The following is a 27,845-nucleotide window of genomic DNA, read 5'->3' as shown; positions in this document are numbered from 1 at the left end:
ATAGTCATACCATGGGCAAACTTTCCACATTGTGGCCAAGTTGTTCTGACGTTCGATATCATTTAGGCGCTGACAAATTAGACTGTTTGCTTTATCCAAAGTGAGTAGCTGTTGTGGTGATAAACCACAAGAGTGAAGTTTTGATGTGACCTATGAAACAATCAGGGGTTACAAAAGGCAAAACCAAAACAGAGAAAACACACAGCTTTAAAAAATTGTGAAATTGGTCTATTGTCCCAGCCTTTCCCCACTCTTTTTTTTGATGGAGTGAATGAGATATGAGAGAATGCCTCTATGGAGCGATGTAGATAACAGAAGCTTGATTTGATGCACACATGCACAACTACAAGTGTGAAATGTGGACCATTTATAAATACACCATCTCCAACTCCTTGAAAGATTCCATCAATGGTGTCTCCGAAAAAAATTACACATTACTTGGGAAGACAGGCGAACTAATGCCAGTGTACTGGAAGAAGCAAAGATCACCAGTGCTGAAGCAATGATTCTTCAACATCAACTTCGTTGGACTAGTCATGTTGTGCGGATGCCTGATTATCGTCTTCCAAAGCAACTACGCTTTTCCGAACTTAAAAATGGAAAGCGTGATGCTGATGGTCAACAAAAGAGGTTTAAAGACTCATTAAAGGCAAATCTTAAAAAATGTAGTATAAACAACTGGGAAACACTGGCCTGTGAGCACTCCAATTGGAGAAAAGCCTTTACCAAAGGTGTTGTGGACTTTGAAGACGCTCGAACTCAGAACAAAAGGGAGAAACGTGCTAGCTTGACAAACCCTCACCTTGATCAACTCCTGCCTGGAAACCTATGTCCCAGTGGCGTAGCGTGGGGGGTGCAGGGGGAGTCCGTCCGCACCGGGCGCAACATCTGGGGGTTAGGGTTAGGGGGCGCAAATCCACGGGTTAGGGGGCATAAATTACTTGCCTTGCCCCGGGTGCTGACAACCCATGCTACGCCACTGCTATGTCCCCACTGTGGAAGGACGTGTGGATCCAGAATTGGCCTCCATGGTCACTTACAGACTCACTGTTAAAACCTTGTTTATGGAAGACAATCTTACTCGCCTAAGAAGAAGAGGAAGGAGAGGAAGCCACATGTGTGTCCTCAAGGTGTAGACTGCATGGCCAGCAGTGGCGTAGCATGGGGGGTACAGGGGGGGCCGGCCGCACCGGGCGCAACATCTGCGGGTTAGGATTAGGGGGCGCAATCCACGGGTTAGGGGGCGCAAATCCACGGGTTAGGGGGTGCAAATTACTTGCCTTGCCCCGGGTGCTGACAACCCACGCTACGCCACTGATGGCCAGGGTTCCACTAACAGTTGCCACAGAAGGTGCTGTGTGTGAGACTAGGGGATTCCTAATGAAATCTACATTTTAGCTTAATTACAGCCTCCCCTTTATAGCCTTCCAAAAATGGTAGCTAAGGGGGCTGTCAACGACAACAAACAAAAAGTTTGAGAGGCTGGGTCCCTTCTGTTCCCCTGTAATTTGAGCACTGCAGCAGGCAGGTGATGGGTGAGACAAGGAATTAACTTAGAAATCACTCTCCAAAGTGGACTGTGGTGAGCAGGTGTGCAATGGATACATGTATTGTTTTGCTTTTAAAAACCACCATATGGGCGAATCTTAACTATGAAAATTCTGCAATTTAACACACATCAGTCGTGATCTTTGCTCTTTTTTTATTCTGAAAACCAAAGCAATCCCCAAAAGTACAAGTAATTAATATTTTATATTATATATTAGTATCAACACTGCATTCCATGCAGACAATCCGTACCAAACATCTTGCCACAAGCTTTTCCACCCCATGCTCCTCAACATTGAATTATGTTGTAAATTCAAGTATACAAGAAAGAAAAGTAGGCTTTGCATTGTTATGAGAGATAATGAATTTGGTGCTCAGATCTTATTTGCTGTGGACATGAACTGAATGGGTCATTTGACTTATAGGAAGCTCTTGCATGGTTTTTATTTTATTTTACAGAATTAGATGTGGTCAACACATCTAAAACCTGCAATTCCACATGTAGATTCTTTACCCAGCCATGAACTTCCAACAGGTACATGGAGACAGAAGAGATTCTCAGGCCAGCATTGAGACCTGAAATGTCAGCCCAGGACACACAGTGTCTGTTTTTATAGTTCTAATGCAGTACTGAAATGCCCCGGAAATGCTTTGTTAAAACTCCTATGAAAGCATGTCTATATTGGAGAGTGGAAGAACTACATCTCAAGTTGTGCTTCTCTTTATTAAATCCTTTCCCCCTACTCTTTGGCTACTTCTACACTGGGAATTATATCTGCGGAAAAGCTACACTTTCTTCACTGCCTTTTACAGGGCATCTGTACGACACTATGAACCAACTAAACAACCACCTCTCATGTTCAGCTTCCTTCCCCCACTCAGAGCTCAGAAAACTCAACTTTTTAAAATTCAGTGGAACAGTTGCACAATTTCCCCAGGTGTACATAGCTTGTCACACCGCTATTCTGGCCAACTATGGTCTGTATAGATGGCTTCAGCCATTTTCTTCTCTAGGGTCTGTTTCTACTTTCTTGAAATCAACCCTTATCACTTTTTCTTCTTCTTGCCCTAAATTGCAGCAGGGGAGGGAATCATGATCATGAAAGGAGAAGGGTTTATTTAATCCTTCCCTCACCCACAGACTGTGTACACACTCTCATTTACCCTGCTTCCATTGTACACAAGACATTATCCGCAATCCATATCCTATCCTGTCTCAATCCTGCCATTTCTTATGAAATACTGCGTTTTGATCTGTTTCGCTCCAAACCAGCTTTCATCCAAATTGAGGAAAAGAAAGAGCCAGCTGTGTTTTAAGCTGGCAATCTGTACGTGGCCGCAATGGACCTGGTGAATATGCACACACTCACATATCTGAGGCTGAGAAAAGGGACTACAGAGTTTGAGAAGTCATAGCTCTGAAAGCACAATGCCATTCCACTTACAGCTTGAAACAGAACACCGGTGGTTGTCTGCTACTAAAAACTGTCCACGTCCGGAAGAAGAAGCCTTTATGACTGTGGTCCACCTTTTGCATAAGAGTGCTTGGTGAACAAATATAAGATCCTCTTTCTTTCTTTCTTTCTTTCTTTCTTTCTTTCTTTCTTTCTTTCTTTCTTTCTTTCTTTCTTTCTTTCATCTCTTCTTCGCCGCCACCTCACTCTCCATACAGCACACCAGTGGTTGTGATAAACAGGCTAGCATATACCGTATTTTTTGCTCTATAAGACTCACTTTTTCCCTCCTAAAAAGTAAGGGGAAATGTGTGTGCGTCTTATGGAGTGAATGCAGGCTGCACAGCTATCACAGAAGCCAGAACAGCAAGAGGGATTGCTGCTTTCGCTGCTCAGCGATCCCTCTTGCTGTTCTGGCTTCTGGGATTCAGAATATTTTTTTTCTTGTTTTCCTCCTCCAAAAACTAGGTGCGTCTTGTGGTCTGGTGCATCTTATAGAGCGAAAAATGCGGTACATGCTATCCTGAAAAAGTTCCACTGGGATGCACTGCTGGACTGTGTTGCATCTTATGCATGCGTTTTTACTTTTCTTAAAATAAAAATAAAAAGTCAGGTCAGGGAGAAAACGCCACAACCCTGGTAATAGCCCCATTTATACTCTGCCTGCATCTATATCTCTACACGGTTATAGAATTATACAAAATCAATTACGTACTATACGTTAGATAATTAGCTCCTGAGGAAACCCCTGGGACAGATAGGCTCAGCCTGGATACGGAATGAAGCTACAACACCCATAGATGCATAAGTTTAGGAGACATGTCTAATAATAATAATAATAATAATAATAATAATAATTCCTCTCAGTGCTTTTTCTCTCTTTCTCCAACCAAGGCAGCCCGGCTGCTGTGGTGCTGTTTGTGCCTGTTTTTATTACTTTTAATTTTACTCCAGACCATAGGCAGAAATGGCAAAGTACAACGTTTTTTGTTTTAAACCAGCCTTCGCCCTCCAGATGTTTGGGACGCCGCCTCCTATCAGCCCCAGCTGTGCTGCCTGCGAGGTCTGACCCAGCACACCTGGAAGGTAGGAGAAGCCTGCTTTGAACTCTCAGAGCCAAACTCCTTGTTACCTTCTGCACGGCAGTTTACCGACACACATCTCTTCCCTGAGTTTCCCGGTAATTTTAAAGCAGGCGTATCATGCAGTGAGTGTCAACATGCTGCCAGTACTTTCCCGCCTCCCTGCACAGGGCAGTCAATATATGCCGGGAGAGCAGCAAACACAGAATGTGACGAAGTCACATCGCTTGTCCTCAAAATATTACCTGAAGAAATGGGGTAAGAAGTGTGGGTCATCGCGGTCACCCTGCATTGCCGTAACAGGTGAGCTAGCCCTTAGGATATGTGCAAATTTTGCTCAGGCACATATTTCTCTTGTGGCCATACAGATATGCTCGCAATAACTTCAACATCAAAATATTTGTTACAGTCTGACTTTAAATGTGGATTTTTTTTTTCCTGCGAGGGAGCTGGAGCTAGTGGGAAAATCTGGGACTGGCAACCATGCGTCCCATCACATTGTGTTGTATCCAAATTAGATTGGGTGGGGGGAATTGTCCAGTAGCAGCACTTTCAGGAATGTGTACCAGAATTTTACAAGTACATTTTATGACCCTAACCCACTGGGAAAACATATGGGGTAACTATCATACAACATAAAGAGGACAGAACAGGAACGTCACCGTTTCCAAGAAAAAATAAGCTCTATATGTGCCACGAGACTCCCTTGAAAAAGACCCAGTCTTGATTCCTAACTAAAATCTGATTGTTAGTAGGATCAGACAGAGTGGGCAAAGAGAATCCACTTTAATTCCCTCTGTTCCCTTCATTGAGATAAGGTAGACCTTTCTCCTTCACACTGAGAGCCAGTGTGGTGTAGTGGTTAAGAGACTCGTAATCTGGGGAACTGGGTTCGCTTCCCCGTTCCTCCACATGCAGCTGCAGGGTGAGCTTGGGCTAGTCACACTTCTCTGAAGTCTCTCAGCCCCACTCACCTCACAGAGTGTTTGTTGTGGGGGAGGAAGGGAAAGGAGAATGTTACCCGCTTTGAGACTCCTTCAGGTAGTGATAAAGTAGGATATCAAATCCAAACCTCCTCCTCCTCCTCCTCTTCTTCTTCTCATTGATAAAGTACTAATGAAACCAATGACTAGAACTCGTTCTTAAAAAAACACCCAGAAAAGGAAAGCTAAGTCATATAACCAATTGTGAAGTGGAGTTGGTAATTCACAGCAGAAATAAGACAAACCATATTATTGTTTTCAGGGTCTGAGGCCAAGTTTGATACGTATTTTATCCTCTGTCAATTGCAAGGCCTCCTTAATTAATACTTTCTTGTGGCTCAAATTTATACCGCCATTACTGATAAATATGAAGGTGGCATTTCAGGCCCAGATTAAGCTCCTCACAAGCCACAAATGCCAGGCGCTGCATCCAGCAAGTGCTGCAATGACACTGAGATATTTGAGTCAGACCAACTTGTTCCGTGTTAACTGTAATCCGTAAGCATATCTCTAGGGTTTATTCAGAAGGCAAACTTCAATCTCTCCCACCAGAAGCCTAGCTTTCCCCCTATCCTAACTTTTCTTTGGACAGTTTAATGTATTTGCTTTCCCACCGTTTGGGGGCTTAAAAAAATTATGCGTAATACCCTCCATAACACACAGAGGCAAAAAAAGCATCTTCTTTACCATACGGCTCAGGTGCCTGAGAAAAGCAGGAAGAGTGCAGACTTAGACTTCTTTTCCCTGGCACTGAAATCAGCCGTGGATGGCTACACCTGAAAACAACCTATATGAAGTGGGCTTCTCTGCAATAAAAGCTTCAACTCCATTGTAACTTTCCCCGCTAAACCACCCAGAGCCACACGCTAAACCTGCATGCCTTTTGGGTCCTCCTGTATCCATTTCAATTCTTTTGGGGGGGGCTCTTTAGGTGTTTACTTTCCCCTTTTTGCTATTTCTTCAGTTGTGCTCATCATGAAACAAACAGGAAACGGGAGGTGACGCTTTAAAGGTGCGAGAGCAATTAAAAAAAGAAGAAGACACATTCTTCAGCATTGATCCGCTTCGACGAAACCCTCCTTCTCGTGGCCAGATGGCTCCACTTCCGTGTACATCGAGTGGTTTCTGAATTTCATGGCAGGCCACTGGTGCGGTCTCTGCTGTGGCGTGGAGAAAAGAAGGGCGTCAGTATGTGAAAAGGCTGTCAACAATTTGCACACATACACACTTTACATCAGCCTTTGCATGTTTCTGGACCCCAGTTCCCATCAGTCCCCACTAAGCATACCAGCGATCAGGGATGATGGGAGATACAGTCTAAAACATCTGGAGTGTAATGACCTCTGGCAGTCTATCAAGCCACGATAAGAAGTAATGACTCTCCAGCAGTTTTAGGTACATTTATTTACAAAAAGACACATCCAGAGCACAGCTTCTCGCCTGCTCGCATTTACGATAGTTGGTCAGTCTGAATTTTTGCCCCTCCCACAGCAGGAAGGATGGCAAACTCCCGCCTTTCCCCTCTTGCCCTTCCGTTGCCCTCTGATCCTATGCTGATCTAAGGACTGAGAGGCTGGCCTGCCCCCTCCCCACTTCCACTTCCACTCAACACAGACTCAGACCTCTGCTTATCTGCTGATTGCCTAGCAATGCTCTGGCTGTCTTCCAACTCTCCCTCTTCTTGAAAGCTAACAGAGTCTTCCCCGGGAAAGGGGGTTGAACTGCCCTTCCTTGACTCTGTCAGCCAGGTCTCATCTGCAGAGTCAATCTCTGGTTCACTTAGTTCAATTTCTGAGTCTAATTCTTTCCCTGAGCTTTTGGGGGGCCATGTTCCTGACATGGAGGACCCCAGGTTGGAGAAAGCTGCTATACATTCTCAAACCGATCTAGCGATTTCTGATGTGTGCATGAGTTGTTGTGCACAGAGCTGTCCTTCGTAAAGATGAGGCCCACAGTTCAGTGGAAAAACTTATGCTTTTGCATACAGAAAGTCCCAGGTTCAATCTTTTGCGTCTACAGATTGGGTAAGCTGGTGATGAGAAGGACTTCGACCAGAGACCCTAGAAAAGTCTCTGCCAATCCGTTTGGGGCTGGGTGGACAAATAGGCTTGCCCACTATAAGGCAGCTTCCTGATCTCCAGACAGATCAAAAGGAAGGACATGGCAGCATGCACAGGCCCTGCAGAGAACTATCCCCTCTGCTTGAAAAATAAAAATAAAACAGGGCAGTTTGGCCACACAGAAGCTCTTTGTGTACATATCAAACTGCATAAAGGGCTCTGGATTGCAGTGATTATCAGAAAGTAAGTTTTATTCGTTTTGTAGAAATACCGTGTGTATTTGGGAGAGTTCCTTCCCCCTCCCCCTTTCTAATTCTGCCAGGTGCATAAATATATTTGTAGAAGTAATATCATGAAAATTGCAGCCTCAAAGGTAAAGCCATCACCATTTTATATTCTATATTTTAGTGTCTTCTTCTTGAATAGCATCTGCAAAGATTGCTCAGGTATAGGGCCTTAGGTACACTTCAGAGCATTAGAACTGCTGCTGAGGACCCCAAATGGAACGCGGAAAATATAGAAGAAGAAGAGAAGAGTTTGGATTTGATATCCCACTTTATCACTACCCAAAGGAGTCTCAAAGCGGCTAACATTCTCCTTTCCCTTCCTCCCCCACAACAAACACTCTGTGAGGTGAGGGGGCTGAGAGACTTCAAGAAGTGTGACTAGCCCAAGGTCACCCAGCAGCTGCACGTGGAGGAGCGGGGAAGCAAACCCAGTTCACCAGATTACGAGACTACTGCTCTTAACCACTACACCACACATACAAATCTGTGAAGCAGTATTCAGCAAGTACTGAATCTGGTGCTCAAAACTTTATTTTCAAAACATTATGGGGGCGGGAATTCTGATGCTATTTGGAGTAACGTATCAAATTAAGATGGTGCCAAAGATGGAGGGAACGGGTGAAGGCCAGCCCGGAAAGAAGATTGAGGAGATGGGAACCTAAAGGTTTGTCATATTCTTTCTCAATGCCCAACCATTTTTCAAGTTGATTATCTCCAGGGAGAATTGCACTCTACAGCAGGGAAAACACTTGGCTAGGGATCAAGAGGCGGATTTGGGTCACAGTTTTATTTTACTGGCAAACCTCTCGAGTGCTGAGAGAGAAGTGGCTCTTGGGTAGCAATTTAACACCCACTCACCTGGAAGCAAGCCTCAATGGGGCTTACTACGCTGTTACACTCACCTTAATGAAGAACAAAGCAGCGTGGGACGTAGGGTTGCTTCTGATGTAGATCCCAGCAAGAATAATGGCTGCTATGAGCAGGACTGCCAGCACAATTCCAACGATGGTTCCTGTATGGAGCTGGGATTCTACTTTTTCTGCAGGGAAGTCGTCTCTCAAACCTTCAGGGGAAGTTTTTACAAGGGTTGGGGAGATAATGTGCAAATTACTCCAATACAGCCACAATAAAAAGAAAAAAGAAAAACCCACAAGGATCAGCCAGGCGAGCTTTGTTTGTTCAGTTATCAAAAAGAGGCTGAAAGGTGCACCATTTGTGGGTACCATTACCCACAGTGCCTTTAAAGATAAAGGGACCTGTCAGGGAACTGCCATCAGGGCCGGAGGGAGAGTGCAAAATCCAGAGGGATTCCAGAGAGCGTCCCGGGATTGGGAGAGGCAGCCCATCTTCTGGGGAAGAGAATCAGCGTAGCACCAGTGGAGAAGGGGGGCATATGGGGGAAGCGGCGAGGCGGTCCCATGACTCCTTTCCAGGGACCAGCGGGGAGAGTAGGGGTCCTCCGCTGCCTACGCCCTCCTTGCGCAGAAGGCTTTCGTGCAGAGAGAGTAGGAGGAGACTAGGTGTCAAAGAGCTTCTTTGCTGGAAGAAGTTTAAGAAACGCCCACTGACGGATTCTGCCAGCGATTGAGATAGCCACGGGTGACTGGCTGTCCGGACAGAAAAGGTTCACTCAGGCAACCCAGCCAGGTGTTTGCACCGGCTTACGCATGAGCAACCCCTAGAACAATTACAGGACCCCTGACCATTAGGTCCAGTCATGATCGACTCTGGGGTTGCGGCGCTCATCTCACTTTATTGGCCGAGGGAGCCAGCGTCATGTGGCCAGCATGACTAAGCCACTTCTGGCGAACTAAGCTGCTTCTGCCACATGACCCAGAAAGCTGTCTGCGGACAAACGTCGGCTCCCTCGGCCTGAAAGCGAGATGAGCTCCGCAACCCCATAGTCGCCTTTGACTGGACTTACTGTATTTTTCGCCCCATAGGGCTCACGGGCTCATAGGGTGCACCTAGTTTTTTGGGGGGAAATAAAGAAGAAAAAAAAATATTTTTCCCCCCCAGGCGCCGAGCTTGCCCCGACCCCAGCCCCCAGAACAGGCTGCTATCCGCAAGCCGTGGGAGAGCTGTGCGACTTCGCGCAGCCCTCCCACGGCTTGCGGAGAGCTGCACGAAGCCCGAAGCCTGGGGGGCGCTGACCTCAGCGCGCCCCAGGCTTTGGGGTGCAGGCAGCTCTCCGCAAGCCGTGGGAGAGCTGCTCGAAGTCGCACAGCTCTCCCACGGCTTGCGGATAGCTTCCTGAAGCCTGGAGAGCAAGAGGGGTCGGTGCACACCGACCCCTCTCGCTCTCCAGGCTTCAGCAAAAGCCTGCATTCACCCCATAGGATGCACACACATTTCCCCTTCATTTTTGGAGGGGAAAAAGTGCGTTCTATAGGGCGAAAAATACGGTAACCGTCCATGGGTCCTTTACCTTTAGCTTTAGTTATATGGCCATCCCAGGTGAAACAGCAGTTCAGGGCACACCTCACATCCCCAGAACATGGACATTCCCACACATTTGCATATCCACTAGGCCAAGAAATAATTAGGCACTTACCGTCTTCTGGATTTTGGTTCAACTTTGTATCATCTATAAGAAAGAAAAAAAGGATATAGGCTGGTTTGGAAAAGTCTTTCGGGGAGTTCAGATTCCTAAGTCTGGCTGGTAATCCTGAAAACAAGGTACTTTCCAAAAACATCATGGTTTAAATGTGGTATTGAATTAATGAATGGCTTATAGGCCTGGCTGTGGAGGACTGTGGTTTTCTTTTAAATGTGGCATTTAATTGCTCCATCCATCTAACTGCTCAATACATTTTGTTTGTTATTGCTGTTATGCTGTGTATGTGTTTTGTTAATGAATGAATGAATAAATGAATGGTTAAAAATTACAAGGGGAACTTTGTTGCTTCCAGATGTTGAAGAATACATTTAAGAGCATCCAGTGGTTGCTATTCTGCTTTATGCAGATAGGGAATAGCAACTCTGTTTGCAGACAATTTCAGCCAGGTGTTCACTCACGAAATATTGTGGAGGAGGCTGTGGTGTGTGTGTGGAGGAAAGGGTTAAATAATGCACTGTGGATCATGAACCCCCAACACCAACTTGCAATTTAAGAAAGGTGGAGGAAGAAACAGATATAAAGGCAATACTATTTGGAAAATGAAGGGTTAATGTGGTTGAGCTGGTTCCTAAAGAGGAGAAAGAACCACAGAGAAAGAAATATTCTGCACATTAATTGCAGATTTGCTGTGTTATGGGTTGCTGAAATGTTAAGCAGCAACAGGATGAAATGGAAACGAAGCTGGACAGCTCAGTCGGTAGAGCATGAGATTCTTAATCTCAGTCACACGTTGGGCAAAATATTCCTGCATGGCAGAGGATTGGACTAGATCAGGGGTAGGCAACCTAAGGCCTGGGGGCCAGATGTGGCCCAATCGCCTTCTCAATCCGGCCCACGGACGGTCAGGGAACCAGCATGTTTTTACATGAGTAGAATGTGTCCTTTTATTTAAAATGCATCTCTGGGTTATTTGTGGGCCATAGGAATTTGTTCATATATTTTATCAAAATATAGTCCGGTCCCCCACAAGGTCTGATGGACTGTGGACCGGCTCACAGCTGAAAAAGTTTGCTGACCCCTGCTGACTAACCCACTGCACCATTCCTCAAAGTGGAGATTGTGGGCAGGATTCACCTAACAAGTCTTGTGTAGAGGCCCTGCACAAGATCTTCTGCTTGCACAATGGGGCTTTCCAACCCCCACCCTGTGAACCCCCTGAAACTGGCAAACTAAAATGTGTGCACTGATGGAGCATTCAACATAGCACGACACTCAATTATTTCCTTCACTTCTATCGTGGCCGTTAAGTGTATGACGCCCCTCTCTTCCGGCCCACGGCTGAAAAAGGTTGCTGACCCCTGAACTAGATGGTCCTTGTGGTCCCTTCCAACTCTCTATACCTTTCCACGAACAGAACCTGACTGGACTCGTGGGTGAATCTTATTTCAATACCAGCAATGGGAAAGAAACCTTCATCACACTTGAGAGCAGCTGGCTAGTTACAGGGATGTAGGCCAGACCAAAAGATATGCACAGCTCTGTCCTCTCCAACAGAAGGGTATAGCCAGAAGAATCAGGAGAAACAGCCAGGGGGCTACCATCCCAGCATCTGCTGCATGAGGCAGTCATCTCACTCTGTCTAATGGTAGGGCTGGCCCCACAATGGTTTCTTATATCACTATATAAGGGACGCGAGTGGCGCTGTGGTCTAAACCACAGAGCCTCTTGGGCTTGCTGATCAGAAGGTTGGCGGTTAGAATCCCCGCAACGGGGTGAGCTCCTGTCGCTCGGTCCCTGCTCCTGCCAACCTAGCAGTTCGAAAGCACGTCAAAGTGCAAGTAGATAAATAGGTACCACTCTGGCGGGAAGGTAAACGGTGTTTCCGTGCGCTGCTCTGGTTCGCCAGAAGCGGCTTAGTCATGCTGGCCACATGACCTGGAAGCTGTACACTGGCTCCCTCGACCAATAAAGCAAGATGAGCGCCGCAACCCCAGATTCGATCACGACTGGACCTAATGATCAGGGGTCCCTTTACCTTTACATCCCTATACAGTGGTACCTCAGGTTAAGTACTTAATTCGTTCTGGAGGTCCGTTCTTAACCTGAAACTGTTCTTAACCTGAAACACCACTTTAGCTAATGGGGCCTCTTGCTGCTGCCGCCGGAGCACAATTTCTGTTCTCATCCTGATGCAAAGTTCTTAACCTTGAAGCACTATTTCTGGGTTAGAAATAGTCTAACCTGAAGCGTATGTAATCCGAGGTACCACTGTATGGAATTAGCACTATCTGCATGTTATAAAAGATTAGTATTTATTCCAAAGAATAATACTTTTTAAAAAACCAAACTCTCTCTTTCTCTCTCTCATATGCTTGTGAAGACAGGATTTCTAGCGAGAACATCTGCTCATCCACTTGTCTGCTTACACAGCTTATTCAGAAATGCATGAAGCGTTTACTTGGAGAGGTCATTTGAGCAAGGACATAACTCTCCTGTTTTACCACTGCTCAGCTTCTTTGGAAGGAATGAGTAAGAAAGAAGGAAACATCTTCTCTCCTCTTGTCACTTAACAGCACCCCCTGGAAGAAATTATTTGGGCTCTGCTTTTATAGGCAAAAGGGGAAGGCATCCAAATAACTAGGATGTCAGCCACATTCATAAATATCATCTCCATTAGCTGGCTCCAAGGAGCTGGACTGTAAGGATAAAAGATAGGCTTCTATGATGCCTTCGCAGCTGGCCTAGATTTATTTCATGTTTCAATTTCACCACCAGAAAAACATTCCTATTATAAACATACAAGTCTCATCATTTTATCAGTCTCACACCATCATACATACATATGTGATCATCTTTTTTGATAACCTTTTCAGAGGGTAAGAGTCCCAGGAAGACTTGAGGCCCAGTAGCATGGTGATGGCTGTTGTGCACACGTTTGTTTTGTCTCTAAGAAATTAACCTAATGCTTTAATACGCTGTTATAAAAATAAAACTATTTCCCTGCTCGGATTTAGAAAGTCAACTGGAAACTATCAGTGTGGCTCTTCCCTCATATTTTATTAGCTCTTTTCAAAGTCAACTCAGTCACAAAAGAATTCTTTCCTCTCTTTCCTTCACTGCTGAAGGGCAACTACTAATGTTCTTTTCTATTTATTTTAATTAGCAGCTTGCGACAGGGACTATTAAACAGCAAAATTGAACTGGTACCTGCTGCTAACCACAGAGGAGAATAGTGGTTTTGATGCTAACCCAGGCAAATTATGCACAAGATCCTGGGGAATATGACATAATTTCTCATACTGGAGGAAACTTAATTAGTCTGGGGTGATGTTCTGTTTTACACAGTCACCATGACACACTGATCTCCACAAGTTAATTTCAAAAACGAAAGGTCTCTGGTCTCTCTCTGGAAGCGATGCCTCCAGCCAACCTAGAATGAGGGTTTGGAGCAAGAAGTCCACACTTTTCTATCAGTCTTTTCCCACTCATCCAAATCTTAAATTTAGACATTCAGCGCAATGGGTCTTTCAAACTGTGTTTGCACATGTATAGCCAATGCAATTCTAATTCATAACTGTGTGAATAGCCTAGATCAACTTCTAACTGATTAGTTTAGCTATTTGTTATGTACGGAGTTGAATAGGATCCAAACTGCAGCAGTCTGATTGGTCCTAGAACAATAGGATTCAGAATGCAGCAGTCTGATTGGTCCTAGAACAATGCAGCAGTATGATTGGTTGGCAGGAGCCACCCAATCCAGCTCCAGATAGAAGTGAATCCACAACCTGATTATCCTACAGGAGAATTCCGGAATTAGCCAACCACTTGTCACGTGCAGCCCATTGTGTAAATAATGTATATAAAGCAGATACTTTGAGGGGACTTCCATTCCCTCCTCACCACTATGAGCTGAATAAAGAGCATGAAATCCACTCTCGATTCTGAGTATATTTCACTATTACTGCTCACCTCAAGCAAATTCGGTTTTCTCAAGGTGCTGAAAATTAAATAACCTTGTTCATGGATCTGAGAGAATACACGATAATCTACAGTAGGGTTTCCCAAACTTAGTCTCTAGCTGTTTTCAGACTACAGTTTCCATCATCCCTGACCACTGGTCTTGCTAGATAGGTATGATGGGAATTGTAGTTCAGAAACAGCTGGAGACCCAAGTTTGGGAAACACAGGGGGAACATCCTCCTGAGGCCTCCCTTTCCCGCTCCAACCATAGCATTTGACTCTGGCTGGTACCTTCTGTAGTCAGGCTGTCGACAAAGTGGGAAGAAGAAGTGGTGATGTCTTCTCTGAGTGGTGTGAAGGGACTGTCGCTGGGAGGTGTTGAGTAGTAATGTTCATCGTCTTCAAAGTCAGCACAGGTCTTCTCTTCTAACTAAAACGACAAGCCCGAGCCAGTCATTCTGGTGGTGGTGGTGCTTGTTTGTGGATGTATTCTGCCACATGCCATTGACGCAATCATAGTGCATTAGTGGCAGACTTATTTATACTGGCCTCATATGCACATCTTTCAATTTTATTAGTTATTCTGCAATGCTTCCTCAGTGTTGCCACATTACAACACTGCTTTATGGAGGGGCACTCTTGCACAATAGCTCAGCTAAAAGCTCAACAAAAAAACAACAACCAACCAACCAACCCTCGGAATATTTCTGGTTTGAAAAGTTAAGAGGATTTCAGAAGGAGGCCACAGAATGTCCACCAAGTCTGTTTTAAGCTTAAAAATAATAATCTTAAACCGATGCAAAGACTGTTCTTAAGAACAGAACCATGAGAAATGGAGAGACACTAAAATGGGCAGATTCACCCATCCCTATTATTTAGAATTGCTTGGCTGCCATTTTTTTGAAAGTGCATGTCCAAAGTCCGTTTTGGGGGTGTAATCTGGCCCGCTAGTCGGTTTAATCCAGCCCCTGTGGCAGTTTATTCCTGGGGTAAAATCCTAAAAAAACCTCAACAACTTTGGTTGACCCTTTGGTCGGCCCCCACAGCCCTTCACTTCATCAAATCTGGCCCTCTTTGAAAAAAGTTTGGACACCGCTAAACACTTGTCCATCCAACCGTCTCCTTTCCAGTGTTCTGTTTTTTGCACTAAACTTCCTTGCCGTAATTTTGCCTGTGCTTTTGTTTTCATCCTTTACTCCCCACACTGTGGACATCGTTTATCCCCCTCCCCCTGCATATGTTCCCATGTGCAAGGGGAGGTATTTCCTAAAAATATTTAGGAATGGTTTGGGGTCAGGTTGGGGGGGCATGCTCCCAAAACAACCCAATGAGGACTGAACATGCTCAGCCAGCATGGAATGCTGACGGATTGTTGGCAGGAAAACATGGAAAACTGTGTGGAAGCAGGAACAGAATGTGAACAGAACACTTTGCTGCAAAATTTTGCAGGCTCCTTTGTGTTCTTTCTTTCCTTTAATCTGCAGACACTTTGGGTTATTATTACGGATCATGGCCCTGTGTTAATAAGGGCGAATCGACTGAATCTCATTCCACCATTATAATGGATGTTATGGCTATGTAGAAGTGGAATGCAGCCCTTTGGCTGAAAAAAGATTGCCCAGCTAGGACTTTCAGCCTTATAGGAAATGGGGGTATCAATAGTTTGAAACTCAGAGGTGGGAGACACTGGTTGAGCACTGAGCCAGGGTTGCATACGTTCATACTTTTAAGTACTTTGACCATAACTTTACCTCTTGGTCACAGCCATACTCCAACCACTCTTCACGGTGTCGGTCAAACCCACTGGAACACCTACAGAAAATAGAAGCGTGTAACCAAGTATGCATCTAACCTACAAATATAGACCTGCTTGGTGACATTTTCACTGCCATGGCTTTCCCAAGGAATAAGTGTGTGCTGTGTGTATTGGGATGATCTGGTATCTTTTTGCTTCCCTGCACATATGTTACTTTAGCAAAAAGTAGAAATGCAGAAGAACGGTACACAAGACAGACGACAGTGTTTTGTTCCCCATGGGAGATGCAAAACGTTCGATACCTGACAGCTGTCATTTGGGCAAGGGGCCACCACAGGATTTGAATGTGAGTGGTTTAACTTAGGAAACAGGAGGGCCACGTTGAATAAAATATTGGGGGGGGGCAGGTCCATATAGCTAAAGCTATGGTTTTCCCAGTCATGATGTATGGAAGTGAGAGCTGGACCATAAAGAAGGCTGATCGCTGAAGAATTGATGCTTTTGAATTATGGTGCTGGAGGAGACTCTTGAGAGTCCCATGGACTGCAAGAAGATCAAACCTCTACATTCTGAAGGAAATCAGCCCTGAGTGCTCACTGGAAGGGCAGATCCTGAAGCTGAGGCTCCAGTACTTTGGCCACCTCATGAGAAGTGAAGGCTCCATGGAAAAGACCCTGATGTTGGGAAAGATGGAGGGCACAAGGAGAAGGGGACGACAGAGGACGAGATGGCTGGACAGTGTTCTCGAAGCTACCAGCATGAGTTTGACCAAACTGCAGGAGGCAGTGGAAGACAGGAGTGCCTGGCGTGCTCTGGTCCATGGGGGTCACGAAGAGTCGGACACGACTAAACAACAACAACAGGTAAGCCACATCCCACATAATTGATCACATGATGTGGTGCACACACACCATTTTGCGGGCGACCCTCAAATATTTTATGGGGGAGGCAAATACCCCCTCAGCCCCTAGGAGTTGGCTCCTATGCTAGGAAGAAACCAGGCCTGAGACGCACCATAGCTCAGTGGTAGAACGTCAGGTTTACATGCAGAAAATCCCAGGTTGAATCTTCAGCATTCCTAGGTAGGCCTTCAAGAGAGTCTATGCAAGTTTGTGTAGAAAGCAGCTTCCTGTGTTTCTATGGGTTAGCAATCAAGGCTTCTTTCAAGTACCCATAAAAACATCGCTTCCTGGAGATATTAAGGAACACAGCCTAGTCCCTTCCCCTAAACACAACACCACCCTGGCTCCTTGGGTCGCTAAAGCTTTTTGCGGCTTTTATGGCCTCCTGTTCTCTGTAAGGAGTGCACTCCTTTCAAAATGCCTACAGAACTAGCAGTAGAAAGCTAGCAATATGAGCATCTGGCCTCAATTCTGTGTGGGAGGGCTAGGTTATTTTTAAGTATATGGTTTTATAATCGGAATCCCCAGATGGGTGTACTGTACCAGATACACGAACAAGCAAATGTAACAAACAGGGAGACCAAAAGGGCTTTCCCTGAGGAACTGGGCGACTCCATGCCAACACAGCTGGGCCGGAAGACTCTGAAATGTTCCTTCTTGCTGATGGGATTTTCTGTCTCTGCTGCAGAAGAGCTTAACCTTATTCTTCAGGAGAGATGGAAAGCTTGGCAAACCGCATTCTTCCATTTGCATCTGCATAGGCTGATTTTGGATTTCAGTACACTGGATGCACAGTAAGGCAGCGCCCAAAAAGATGCAGCTTGTTGGTTTCCAAACGTTTTGGAAGTTGAACGGACTTTCGGAACGGATTCCGTTCGACTTCCAAAGTACGACTGTACTGCAAACCATATCGCAAGTCATCTTGGATATTAAAGACTCAAACTGGGCAGGTTTGAACAATTTGGGGCAATTAAAATGTTAAAAGTTAAATAAACCTTGCGGAGGGAGGAGTGTTAAGGCATATAGAATTGTATATATGGTTGATTTGAATATGCTATTATTGATTATGTATACCCAATGTATCAGCCACCTGGGGGTTTTCACTGTTTTTGTTTTGGTTGTTGGTAAAAAAATAAAAACAATAAAAACAAATAAAAAATAAAGACTCAAACTGTAAAGACTAGCCACACATCTTGGGCAGCTGGTCACATATCAAATATCGGGGCGCTTTGGGCAGGCTAAGCTGCAGGCAAATGTTGTTGTTGTTGTTGTTTAGTCATTTAGTTGTGTCTGACTCTTTGTGACCCCATGGACCAGAGCACGCCAGGCACTCCTGTCTTCCACTGTCTTGAGGTATTATGGTCCTGAGCAGTTTAAGGCTTTACAGGTCAAAACCAGCACTTTGAATTGGGCCCGGAAACTAATTGGTAGCCAGTGCATACTTTCCTAAATTTGCTTTTGAAAAAGCTTGTAACTGAACTGCCCTCCCCACAAAGAAAATATTTGCTACCGGTACATCTTTATTCTGTCATAGCCCTACATAAGTGTCGTGCAGGGCAAACAAGGCAGGACTTTGGGGCGGAAATACCTACAACTCAGTCGAATGAGTGCAAGTGTCCCAAGCGCTATAGGGATGCCTTGCCACATTTTGAAGTAAGGGACATTGCCATCTAAAGAGGGAGGATCCTTCTTCCCACCCACCCCCCACCCTGAGTTCATTAAGTCCCAGGGTCTAAAATTACCTAGCTGCACCATAAATGCACCATAAATAGGACGAGACTAGAGGGAGCTAATTTGACTCTCGAGGTGCGAATGTGCATCCCCTCCCACATTTGTGTGCCTTACCTCTGCAGGACATGACACCAGCTGCAGTTGAAGGTTAGGTCAGATGTCGTGCAAACTTCGCAGCTCTGGTGCTGGAGGCAAGCTGCAAGGGAAAGAGGAAAAGAATCAGAGCTCCAAAACTTGCTTTCCAAAATGAGAGGAGCCAATGCAGAAGCCAGCCTGGAAGATGTGCTTTCTGAGTGTTGGATGGCTGGCTACCTGGGAGTCAAAAAGGTAAAGGGACCCCTGACCATTAGGTCCAGTCGTGGTTGACTCTGGGGTTGCAGCGCTCATCTCGCTTTATTGGCCAAGGGAGCCGGCGTACAGCTTCCGGGTCATGTGGCCAGCATGACTAAGCCGCTTCTGGCGAACCAGAGCAGCGCACGGAAACGCTGTTTACCTTCCTGCCGGAGTGGTACCTATTTATCTACTTGCACTTTGACGTGCTTTCGAACTGCTAGGTTGGCAGGAGCAGGGACCGAGCAACGGGAGCTCGCCCCGGCACGGGGATTCGAACCGCCGACCTTCTGAATGGCAAGTCCTAGGCTCTGTGGTTTGATCCACAGCGCCACCCACATTGACTACATGGGAGACCAGGGTTCAAATTCCCACTCAGCCACGAAGCTGACTGTGTGACTTTGGGCCACTGACTGTCTCTCAGCCTAACCTACCACACAGGGTTGTTGTGAAGGATTAAATGAGGAGGGGGAGATAATTATGTCTGGCACTTTGAGCTCCTGGGGTGAGGGGCAGCTGGCATATAATGTGCAATAAATAAAGTTAGTGCGTGCGATTTTTATGCAAATCCGCCCCTCTTTTTTGGTGCTAAGTGGCCACTCGGTGCCGAAACCTCTTCCCTTGACTGCTGAGAAAGTTTGTGTGTTAATCTGAAACCATTTTCCTCACCCCACCCTGCAAATCTGACCCTACTCTCAAGGTCTTGGCCAGGGACACCCTCCCAGAATTCAAGAGAAATGAGGGAAAGCTGAGATGTTTCCTAACTTAAAAGTAAAAAACCTTTTGTTCCTCTTTTCTTGGAACAAACTGGTACGGAGCAATCTCTCAGAGTCGCAGCAAAAAGCTGGAAGCACTTGTGATTCTATTCATAACAGCAAAACGGGGGTGTGGGGGGATGTATCCCAATCTCCTTCCATTGTGTTGGCAGCGGATTTTAACAAGCCTTTTTCCCTCAGGGAGAAGCATTCGGCATGTCACCGAAGAAAATAGTTTCACGCTGATTTCATCGATCACCCCTCGCTTGTGCTTGGATCCGGAATTTTCTGGCAAGTGTCTCAACATGACTTCCATTCCGTCTCAAGCTCTTAAGGCCAAACTGGGCGGTCGCACGGAAGCCACAGACAGGTTAGTGGTGCCATCAAGGCAGGATTTGGGCGGCAGAGGTCTAGGGCCCCGCTCAGCGTAATGCGCAGGAGGGCTCCCACATTTTGACATGATGTGCCTTGTCATCTAAAGCACACTGCCACCTACCAATACCTTGCGGCCCCACTGCAACAACTTTTTGTTTTATGTATATGAAAAAATCTGGTTTTTGTGTGGTTATTATGGAGGCGGTGAGAAAGATGTATACTGTCTAGAGCAGGCACCCCCAACTTGCGGCCCTCCAGACATATTGGCCTACAACTCCCATGATCCCTAGCTAACAGGACCAGTGGTCAGGGATGATGGGAATTGTAGTCCCAAAACATCTGCAGGACCAAAGGTTAGGGGTGCCTAGTTTAGAGATCTCTGGACGTAAGGTGGGGTATGAAATGCAACATGTAAGAAAATCGTTTCCCCGTTCCATTTTTAATAGTTACAAGTTTACATATCCACACTTTGTTTTTTTTAATATTTCAGGGTCAGCGGTACTCCCTGCCACTAGAGCTCATTAGCACTCTTTTCTGCTGTCATGCATTCCTTTGGAATACCTTTAACACTTCATCATAGTAGTAGTAGTATAGGCTACTTAAACATTGTCGAAAGAAAGAAAGAAAGAAAGAAAGAAAGAAAGAAAGAAAGAAAGAAAGAAAGAAAGAAAGAAAGAAAGAGGGGAAATTGCAGTACATATCTCTATGAAAATTTGCCTATGCTAACTTATAGGTTTATGTGCAAATTTACAGATAGAGACTCTAATTTAAATCAGGGTGGGGCAAGAGTTAAAAGCAGGTGTACCAGGCAATAATTTTTTTTACCCTTGTACAGGAGACTAGTTTCTACGCACAGAGTTCTCTGCCCTGCAACCAGAGAGTCATTATCCAAGTTCAAGCACGCAATTCCAGCTGGGTGAAAAGACCTGAAGTGTGAAGCAGGGCCGGTGAAGCATGTGCCCTGAAGAGAGATCTGAGGGCCACAGAGAGGCCTGGGGGCCACATCCGTGCCATAGACGCTTTTCATCTGATTTTTGGTCCTCATTCCAAAGTGGTCATAAAAGACTTTGTGTGTGTGTGTGTGTGTTTTTAACACAACAACGGGTTATTTTCTTCTCCCCCCCTTTTTTACACCATTTCAGAGCGCTTATTTATAGCCTGTGCTGCAGCAGACTGAGCCTGCTGTTTGGGTTGTCATAAAACACCCAACAGATATGGCTTAAGCGCATAACCTTGGCATTTCCCGGACAGGTTTATCCTCCACTGGGTATTTATGGAGGCAAGCAGGACGTTTTTGTTTTCCCTGGCATTGTCCTCGTGGGCTAAATGCTATCTCTTTAACCATCTCCTTTGTGATGCATCTCAAGGAGTGGAAGGTACAGAACGTGCTGCTGCGAAGAGTGCTTAGTGGATTATTATTATTATTATTATTTCCCCTTTTTACTTTTTCATTTCATTTTTCATTCTACCCCTTCTTCGTCACAAATGGGGTTACAATAAACCAAGTCCACGAAAAGCCATTGAGATGTTAGAGAATGTGTCTTTTTAAAAAATAAAAATAAACAAAAAACCAGCTGTTGGTTGAATACATAATTGTTGGGGTGCTTTCCCCACTTTAATCAATGGGATTTTGCTTCCTAGCTAGCTTCCAGTTTTTTAATGTTTGCAAAGCAGTGACAAGCAACCAGAAGCCTCTGGTCACACCCACGTAATACATTTAAAGTGCATGGCTCCCCCCCAACCCCCCTCCAATGCTGGGAGTTGTAGCTTGTTAAGAGTGCTGGGAATTATAGTTCTGTGAGAGGTAAACTACACTGCCCAGGATTCTTTAGAGAAGCGGAGCCATGCGTTTTAAATGTATGATGTGGATGTGACCCTTGTCAAAAATCCACCTTGCAGTCAGCCCCTACTTTGGTCTCCCTGTCACATTCGTCTGGCCAAACGTCTGGAGTTGCCACATGCTGAGTAAGATCAGGGAAGATCTCCCACAGCTCAGTGGCAGATCACATGTTTTGAGTGCAGAAGGACCCAAGATCAGTCCCCGGCATCTTCAGGTACAACTGCGGAAGCCTCTTGCCTGTAAAGGTAAAGGACCCCTGGACAGTTAAGTCCACTCAAAGGCGACTATAGGGTTGCGGCGCTCATCTTGCTTTCAGGCCGAGGGAGCTGGCATTTGTCCACACACAGCTTTCTGGGTCATGAGGCCAGCATGACTAAACCGCTTCTGCCGCAACAGAACACCGTGACAGAAGCCAGAGCACACGGAAACGCCGTTTACCTTCCTGCCACAGCGGTACCTGTTTATCTACTTGCACTGGCGTGCTTTCGAACTGCTAGGTTGGCAGGAACTGGGACAGAGCAATGGGAACTCACCCCATTGCGGTGATTTGAACTGCCGACCTTCCAATCGGCAAGCCCAAGAGATTCAGCGGTTTAGACCACAGTGCCACCCGTGTTCCTGTACACCTGGACAAGTGCGTCCACTCAGTGCAGCGGTCTAAGTCAGTATGGAGCATCTCCTTCTCTTCCTGTGTCCATGCAGCTCAGCATGGTCTCCTTTGATGGAGGGCAGATTTCTTTTATAAAAAATCCTCCAATGTGGCTACAAGCCATAACACTACTGTAATGTGGAGTTAGGCCACAAGACTTCAGCAGGGAGAAGAATCTATGCACGCATTTCCAGCCATCTTCCCTCAGATTTAAAGGTTACTGCTTTACTCAGCTATGGCTGCAAGTGGGGAAGTGGGAGAAGGCAAGAGCAAACTGAGGGATGCCCTTAGTCACAAAGAAGGAGTATGAACAGCTCCCTTCTCTCCAAAACCCCCTGCTAAATGCATCTTCGTATTGTCATCATTACGGCCAGGAAGGCTTTCCTCACACACACCCTTATCTAACTCATGACAACAGTGCTTGAGACTCCGTGTGCTAGAGGCATGCTTCATAATGTGCTTCCGACTCACTGGGCAAGGGCACAAACTCCACAGCCGATGCGCTAGTGATCTTGCTGGTGTCCAGCTCCACTCGGTGATATTCGTAGATGGTCCGACGGTGAGCTTCTAAAAAAAAAGGCAAAGATGGGAGTATTCAATTAAAGCGGGTCTCTGCCCTCTTTGAGACTCTTTGAGCAATATGAGACTGTGGGGCGCAGTCTCATATTGCAGTCATACAGATCTCTGCACGGTTAAATATGATGGTGCAGCTCGTGAGCAGTTTTGGAGCACCTCTGGCATTTTATAAAATAATAATAATATATTTTTATTTATACCCCGCCCTTCCCAGTTCAAAAAACCGGGCACAGGGCAGCTAACAACCAATTTAAAACACTTAATTGATGCAACAAAAAACAGCATAAAATACAGTAGAAAACGTGAATAACAATAAATTCAGAATTCAAAAATCAATTTAGGGGGAAATCCATCCAATAAACATTAGATGATCACCAGGGCTAGCTGGCTAAATTAGTCCTATTTGGGCCAGCGAGGAGACCAGGGGAGAATTAGCTGTGGGATCCCAGAGCGGGTAATCTTCATAAAAAGGGAAGGGGGGGGAAGGAAGGGGAATAAAAGATCAGGCTAAGTTCAAGTTGAAAGCCAGGTGGAATAGCTCTGTCTTGCAGGCCCTGTGGAAGGAAGTTAGATCCTGCAGGGCCCTGGTCTCGTGGGACAGAGCATTCCACCAGCTCGGAGCCATCACTGAGACGGCCCTGGCCCTGGCGGAGGATAATCTGACTTCCTTAGGGCCTGGGACCACTAAACTATTATTATTCATGGACCTTAAGGTCCTTTGTGAGGCATACCAGGAGAAGTGTTCCAGTAAATATCTGTAAAAAAAATTAGAGGCTGGAAGAAAGCTTTTTGGCCCTCCAACATCCTATATAGCAGAAGATCCCTGGAGAATGTAGAATCCAGCTCCTCCCTTCTTTGGGTGTTTATTTACTTGGCCAATAACCAGTTGAGCTCTCTTCTTTGGAATGCGTATTTCCTTTTGCTTACTGCGCAAGAGTAGGAGAATATGGCTGGAGGTTGTTGGCTTATGGTGGTAGGCATGTCACTCAGCCCTGGCACTGTCTGTCTAAGATAAGAACCCATCAGAAAAACCTCAGAGGAACCTCAGATGAGCCCTGCTGGAGGAGAGCAACGATCTATCTAGTCAAGCATCCTCTTTTCCACAGTGGCCAAGCAGATGCCTATGGGAAGCCCGCAAGCAGGACAGGAGGACAAGAGCTATCACCCTCTGCGGCTCTTCAGCAACTGGTCCTCTGAACTTGGAGCTCTCCAGCCAATAGGTCTACCTGTCTAGGGATCCACTCCCATCCTTCTCCTCTTCCAAATAGCCCAGACTCACCAGGCACGCCAGGGGAGGAGTTACGGATCATGAAAGCGTCTGAGAGTCCAGCTTTGACGGGATGTTGTGTAGAACTAATCTCCAGGACAGACATGGGGATCTGGAGCCAGGAAAGGGGAAAGAAGGCTTAGAAAATCCCATCCATGGAGTTAAAGAAAGGTAATTCCACACCCACTCTTAGTGTGTCTCTGCTCCTAAATGGCTAAGACTTTGATGAACTTCTTAGCAGAGGAAACAATAAAGAACTGGAGACTCACCCCATCTTTTAGTTCTGTACTGTCGTGGGTAGGCAAACTAAGGCCTGTGGGCTGGATCCGGCCTAATCACCTTCTAAATCCGGTCCACGGACGGTCCAGGAATCAGCATGTTTTTACATGAGTAGAATGTGTCCTTTTATTTAAAATGCATCTCTGGGTTATATGTGGGGCATAGGAATTCATTCTCTCCCCCCTTTCAAAATATAATCCGGCCCCCCACAAGGTCTGAGGGACAGTGGACCGGTCCCCTGCTGAAAAAGTTTGCTGACCCCTGAGTCTATATTTTATCTTTTAACCAAAAGATAAAAGAACATTCACTGACTAAAAGTGCTCAACCTGCAATGGCGAAAAAAAGAAGAACAAATTCTATCCCACCCTACTAAAAGATGAACACCAATACAGGCTAGGGCATCTTCAAACCATATTATTCCAATAAAGAGCCAAATGCCTAGGTGAAGAGGAACGTCTTTACTTAGTTCCAAATGATGGTTCCAGACACATCACTCTGGGAAGAGCATTCTACAACCAGGAGCCACCACCCATAAGGCCTATATTCATATTGCCACCGCCACCCCGCACCTCCCCGGAGGGATGGGGACGGACACACACACGAAGAAGGGCCTCAGATAATGAGCCTGGTTTAGGTAGATTCATGCAAGGAGAGGTGGTCTCTAAGGTATTGGTGTCTCAAGCTGCCTAAGGTGTTATAGGACAAAACCAGCACTTTGAATTGAGCCCAGAAACTAACTCCCCTCACCTCTTTGTAGCCAAAGACTATTCTGCCATCACTGTGCAAAGCTGCCTGGAAGTCAAAAGAGCCTCTGTCTTCTTTTCCTTCCAGGTACACTTGGTCCCACTGAACCACAAAGACTGTCCCTGAAGAGGAAGAAGAGCAGGAGAAGGGGTGATATGAGAAGGCCATTGGTTTACCCTAACAGCTGGCATGGGGACTAGGAACTTGAAACTTCTGCTATCATCCACAGATTCAAGGAAGGAACTCAGAAGCCAACTAGCCATGCTCTCCGCCAAGAACAAGGCAGGGCCACCCACTTGCCCATAGATTAACCCAACCCAGACTTTTCCATCTTGGTGCCTGTGGACATTGCTGAACTACAATTCCCATCATCCCTGAACAGTGGCCTGAACAGTCTAGGGCTAATGGGAGTTATCAATATCATAAGTGTGAAATAAAGGCAAATTGAGTTGGTACTATAGTCAGAGGCGCCAGCTTCTCAACATGATTGAGGGGGCTTGACACAACATTCTGACATCACGTATGCGAAGTCGTAAGGAGTCAGGGGGCGGAGCTGAACATCCTCTGAATATTGATGGGACCTGGTCCCCTAAAAAAAAGGGGGGCTCCTATGTCTATAGTCCAGCTATACCTCTCAATTGCAAAACAAACAGACCTGTGTGAAAAGCACCTAAGCAGAGAATTTTGGGTTTTCACATTTTGCTTTGCAAAGTAAAGGCTGGTTCTAGCGTTAAACAAAAAGGGAGATACTAAGCGCTCCCAAGGATTTTTTTCCAAGTCTGCATGTGAGGAGGACTCACCATTGTCAAAGTATTTGACGGTGGAATTTCGAGAGTAGCTGGGGTTGAAGTTTGCCATGAGAGGAGCAACATACTGCGTGGCTGTCAGCATCCGATGAATGACGTCCCCCATGAAGATGAAGCCTGGCAAAGAGACCGAGGGAGGGAGGGAGACAAGCTATTTTATGTCACCATCTACAATCCTGTTGCCTTCTTCCCCAGAGACTCCTAGGAACCCCAGGGTCACTTTCTAGAGAGCCAGAGTGCTGCCGTGACACCAGTGGAAGCAGATTCAGAACTGCAGGGGCTCTTCAGGATAGCCACAGCTACACACCCTCACAGCCGCAACCCCTTCTAAGAGTACACAACCTTCTAAGCTTCTACAATAATCTTACAATTATACAATAATAATAGTTAGGGATGTGTTGCAACAATCAGTGCAGATCTCCATGTCCTGCCTTTCAGCTAGGTCTACTATTTTCTGTACACATACATGGACAAATGATTTGGAGAGTGGCAATAACTTCTTTCAGAGTGAAAGAAAGAAAAGAAAAAAATAATTGGTTTTTCAAACAAATACAAATACAATAACCATTAACAAATACGAATACAATAACACTTATCCAGCAGTACAGCTAATGATGTTTGCTTTATCCAATGTCTCTAGACCTACACTTACACATCTGACATTCAAACATATTATTTAACGTAACCCCTCCCCTGAGAATATTAAGTGGTTGGTATAGCAAGCTCTGATCACTGCAGATGGTGACAGCAGTCACAAAATTAAAAGACGCCTGCTTCTTGGGAGAAAAGCAATGACAAACCTAGACAGCATCTTAAAAAGCAGAGACATCACCTTGCCGACAAAGGTCCGTATAGCTAAAGCTATAGTTTTCCCAGTAGTGATGTATGGAAGTGAGAGCTGGACCATAAAGAAGGCTGATCGCCAAAGAATTGATGCTTTTGAATTATGGTGCTGGAGGAGACTCTTGAGAGTCCCATGGACTGCAAGAAGATCAAACCTCTCCATTCTGAAGGAAATCAGCCCTGAGTGCTCACTGGAAGGACAGATCCTGAAGCTGAGGCTCCAATACTTTGGGCACCTCATGAGAAGAGAAGACTCCCTGGAAAAGACCCTGATGTTGGGAAAGATGGAGGGCACAAGGAGAAGGGGGCGACAGAGGACGAGATGGTTGGACAGTGTTCTCGAAGCTACCAGCATGAGTTTGACCAAACTACGGGAGTCAGTGGAAGACAGGAGTGCCTGGCATGCTCTGGTCCACGGGGTCATGTAGAGTCAGACATGACTAAATGACTAAACAACAACATAACAAGGTCTACCTTTTTTGGGAAGATGTCTCTCTTTGCTGTGCCTTTAATTGCCCTTCTGTGTCTGGTGTGACGCCCAGACGTTGCTGCATCTCATATACTCTTTCCCCAAATGTTCAGGGGCAGTAACTTGTGTTTCCCTTGATGTTCCATTGCACACCATTCCGTGGAAAGAGATGCACCTTGCGGCATTTCTGTATTCCTAAAGGCTTAGCATGCAGAACCACTCCTCCTCAACGTTCTGGGGGCAAAAAGATTCCTGCATCGCGAAGAGTTGGACTAGATGACCCTTCTGGTCCCTTCCAGCTCTACAACTCTATGATTCCCATGTGTTTTCTCCAGAGCGACCCTAGGAGCCAATCCTCAGTGGCTGACTCATCTCCTGATTGGCTCCAATGGGCACAAAGGGGGGAAAGACTTCTTCTCAGCGGCTAAAAAGGCTCCCCTTTCATACTGCTGATTGGATGGCTCTAGGACAGTGGAAACAGGAACCCTGCGCTGGATGGGTGCAGACACACAACTAACTCAGGACCACTCTATTAGACTGGTCTCAACTAGGGCCAGGTCCTTTTCAGTACTGGCCCCAACTTGGTGGA

General features: G+C 45.8%; 1 protein-coding gene across 4 annotated transcripts in view; it reads right to left on the bottom strand.

The window, feature by feature from the left end:
- Positions 1-3,940: 3,940 nt before the first annotated feature.
- Positions 3,941-27,845, bottom strand: part of PLXDC1 (plexin domain containing 1) — a 61,255-nt gene continuing 37,350 nt past the window's right edge. For 3 of the 4 annotated variants that reach the window (XM_081884166.1, XM_081884169.1, XM_081884168.1), the window contains 10 exons: positions 25,939-26,061; positions 25,142-25,260; positions 24,128-24,227; positions 22,744-22,839; positions 18,438-18,519; positions 15,686-15,746; positions 14,226-14,364; positions 9,969-10,001; positions 8,317-8,477; positions 3,941-6,227 (listed from right to left, as the gene is read on the bottom strand). In XM_081884166.1, coding sequence (XP_081740292.1) covers positions 6,117-6,227; positions 8,317-8,477; positions 9,969-10,001; positions 14,226-14,364; positions 15,686-15,746; positions 18,438-18,519; positions 22,744-22,839; positions 24,128-24,227; positions 25,142-25,260; positions 25,939-26,061 — 1,025 coding nt within the window. In that variant the 3' untranslated portion in view covers positions 3,941-6,116. The remainder of the gene's footprint in view (positions 6,228-8,316; positions 8,478-9,968; positions 10,002-14,225; positions 14,365-15,685; positions 15,747-18,437; positions 18,520-22,743; positions 22,840-24,127; positions 24,228-25,141; positions 25,261-25,938; positions 26,062-27,845) is intronic. The other variant, XM_081884167.1, reaches the window with a different exon arrangement.

This window comes from Podarcis melisellensis (genome assembly GCF_964234715.1).
Source record: "Podarcis melisellensis genome assembly, chromosome: 13".
Classification (NCBI taxonomy): domain Eukaryota; kingdom Metazoa; phylum Chordata; class Lepidosauria; order Squamata; family Lacertidae; genus Podarcis; species Podarcis melisellensis.
This window is presented reverse-complemented; position numbering and strand designations above follow the sequence as displayed.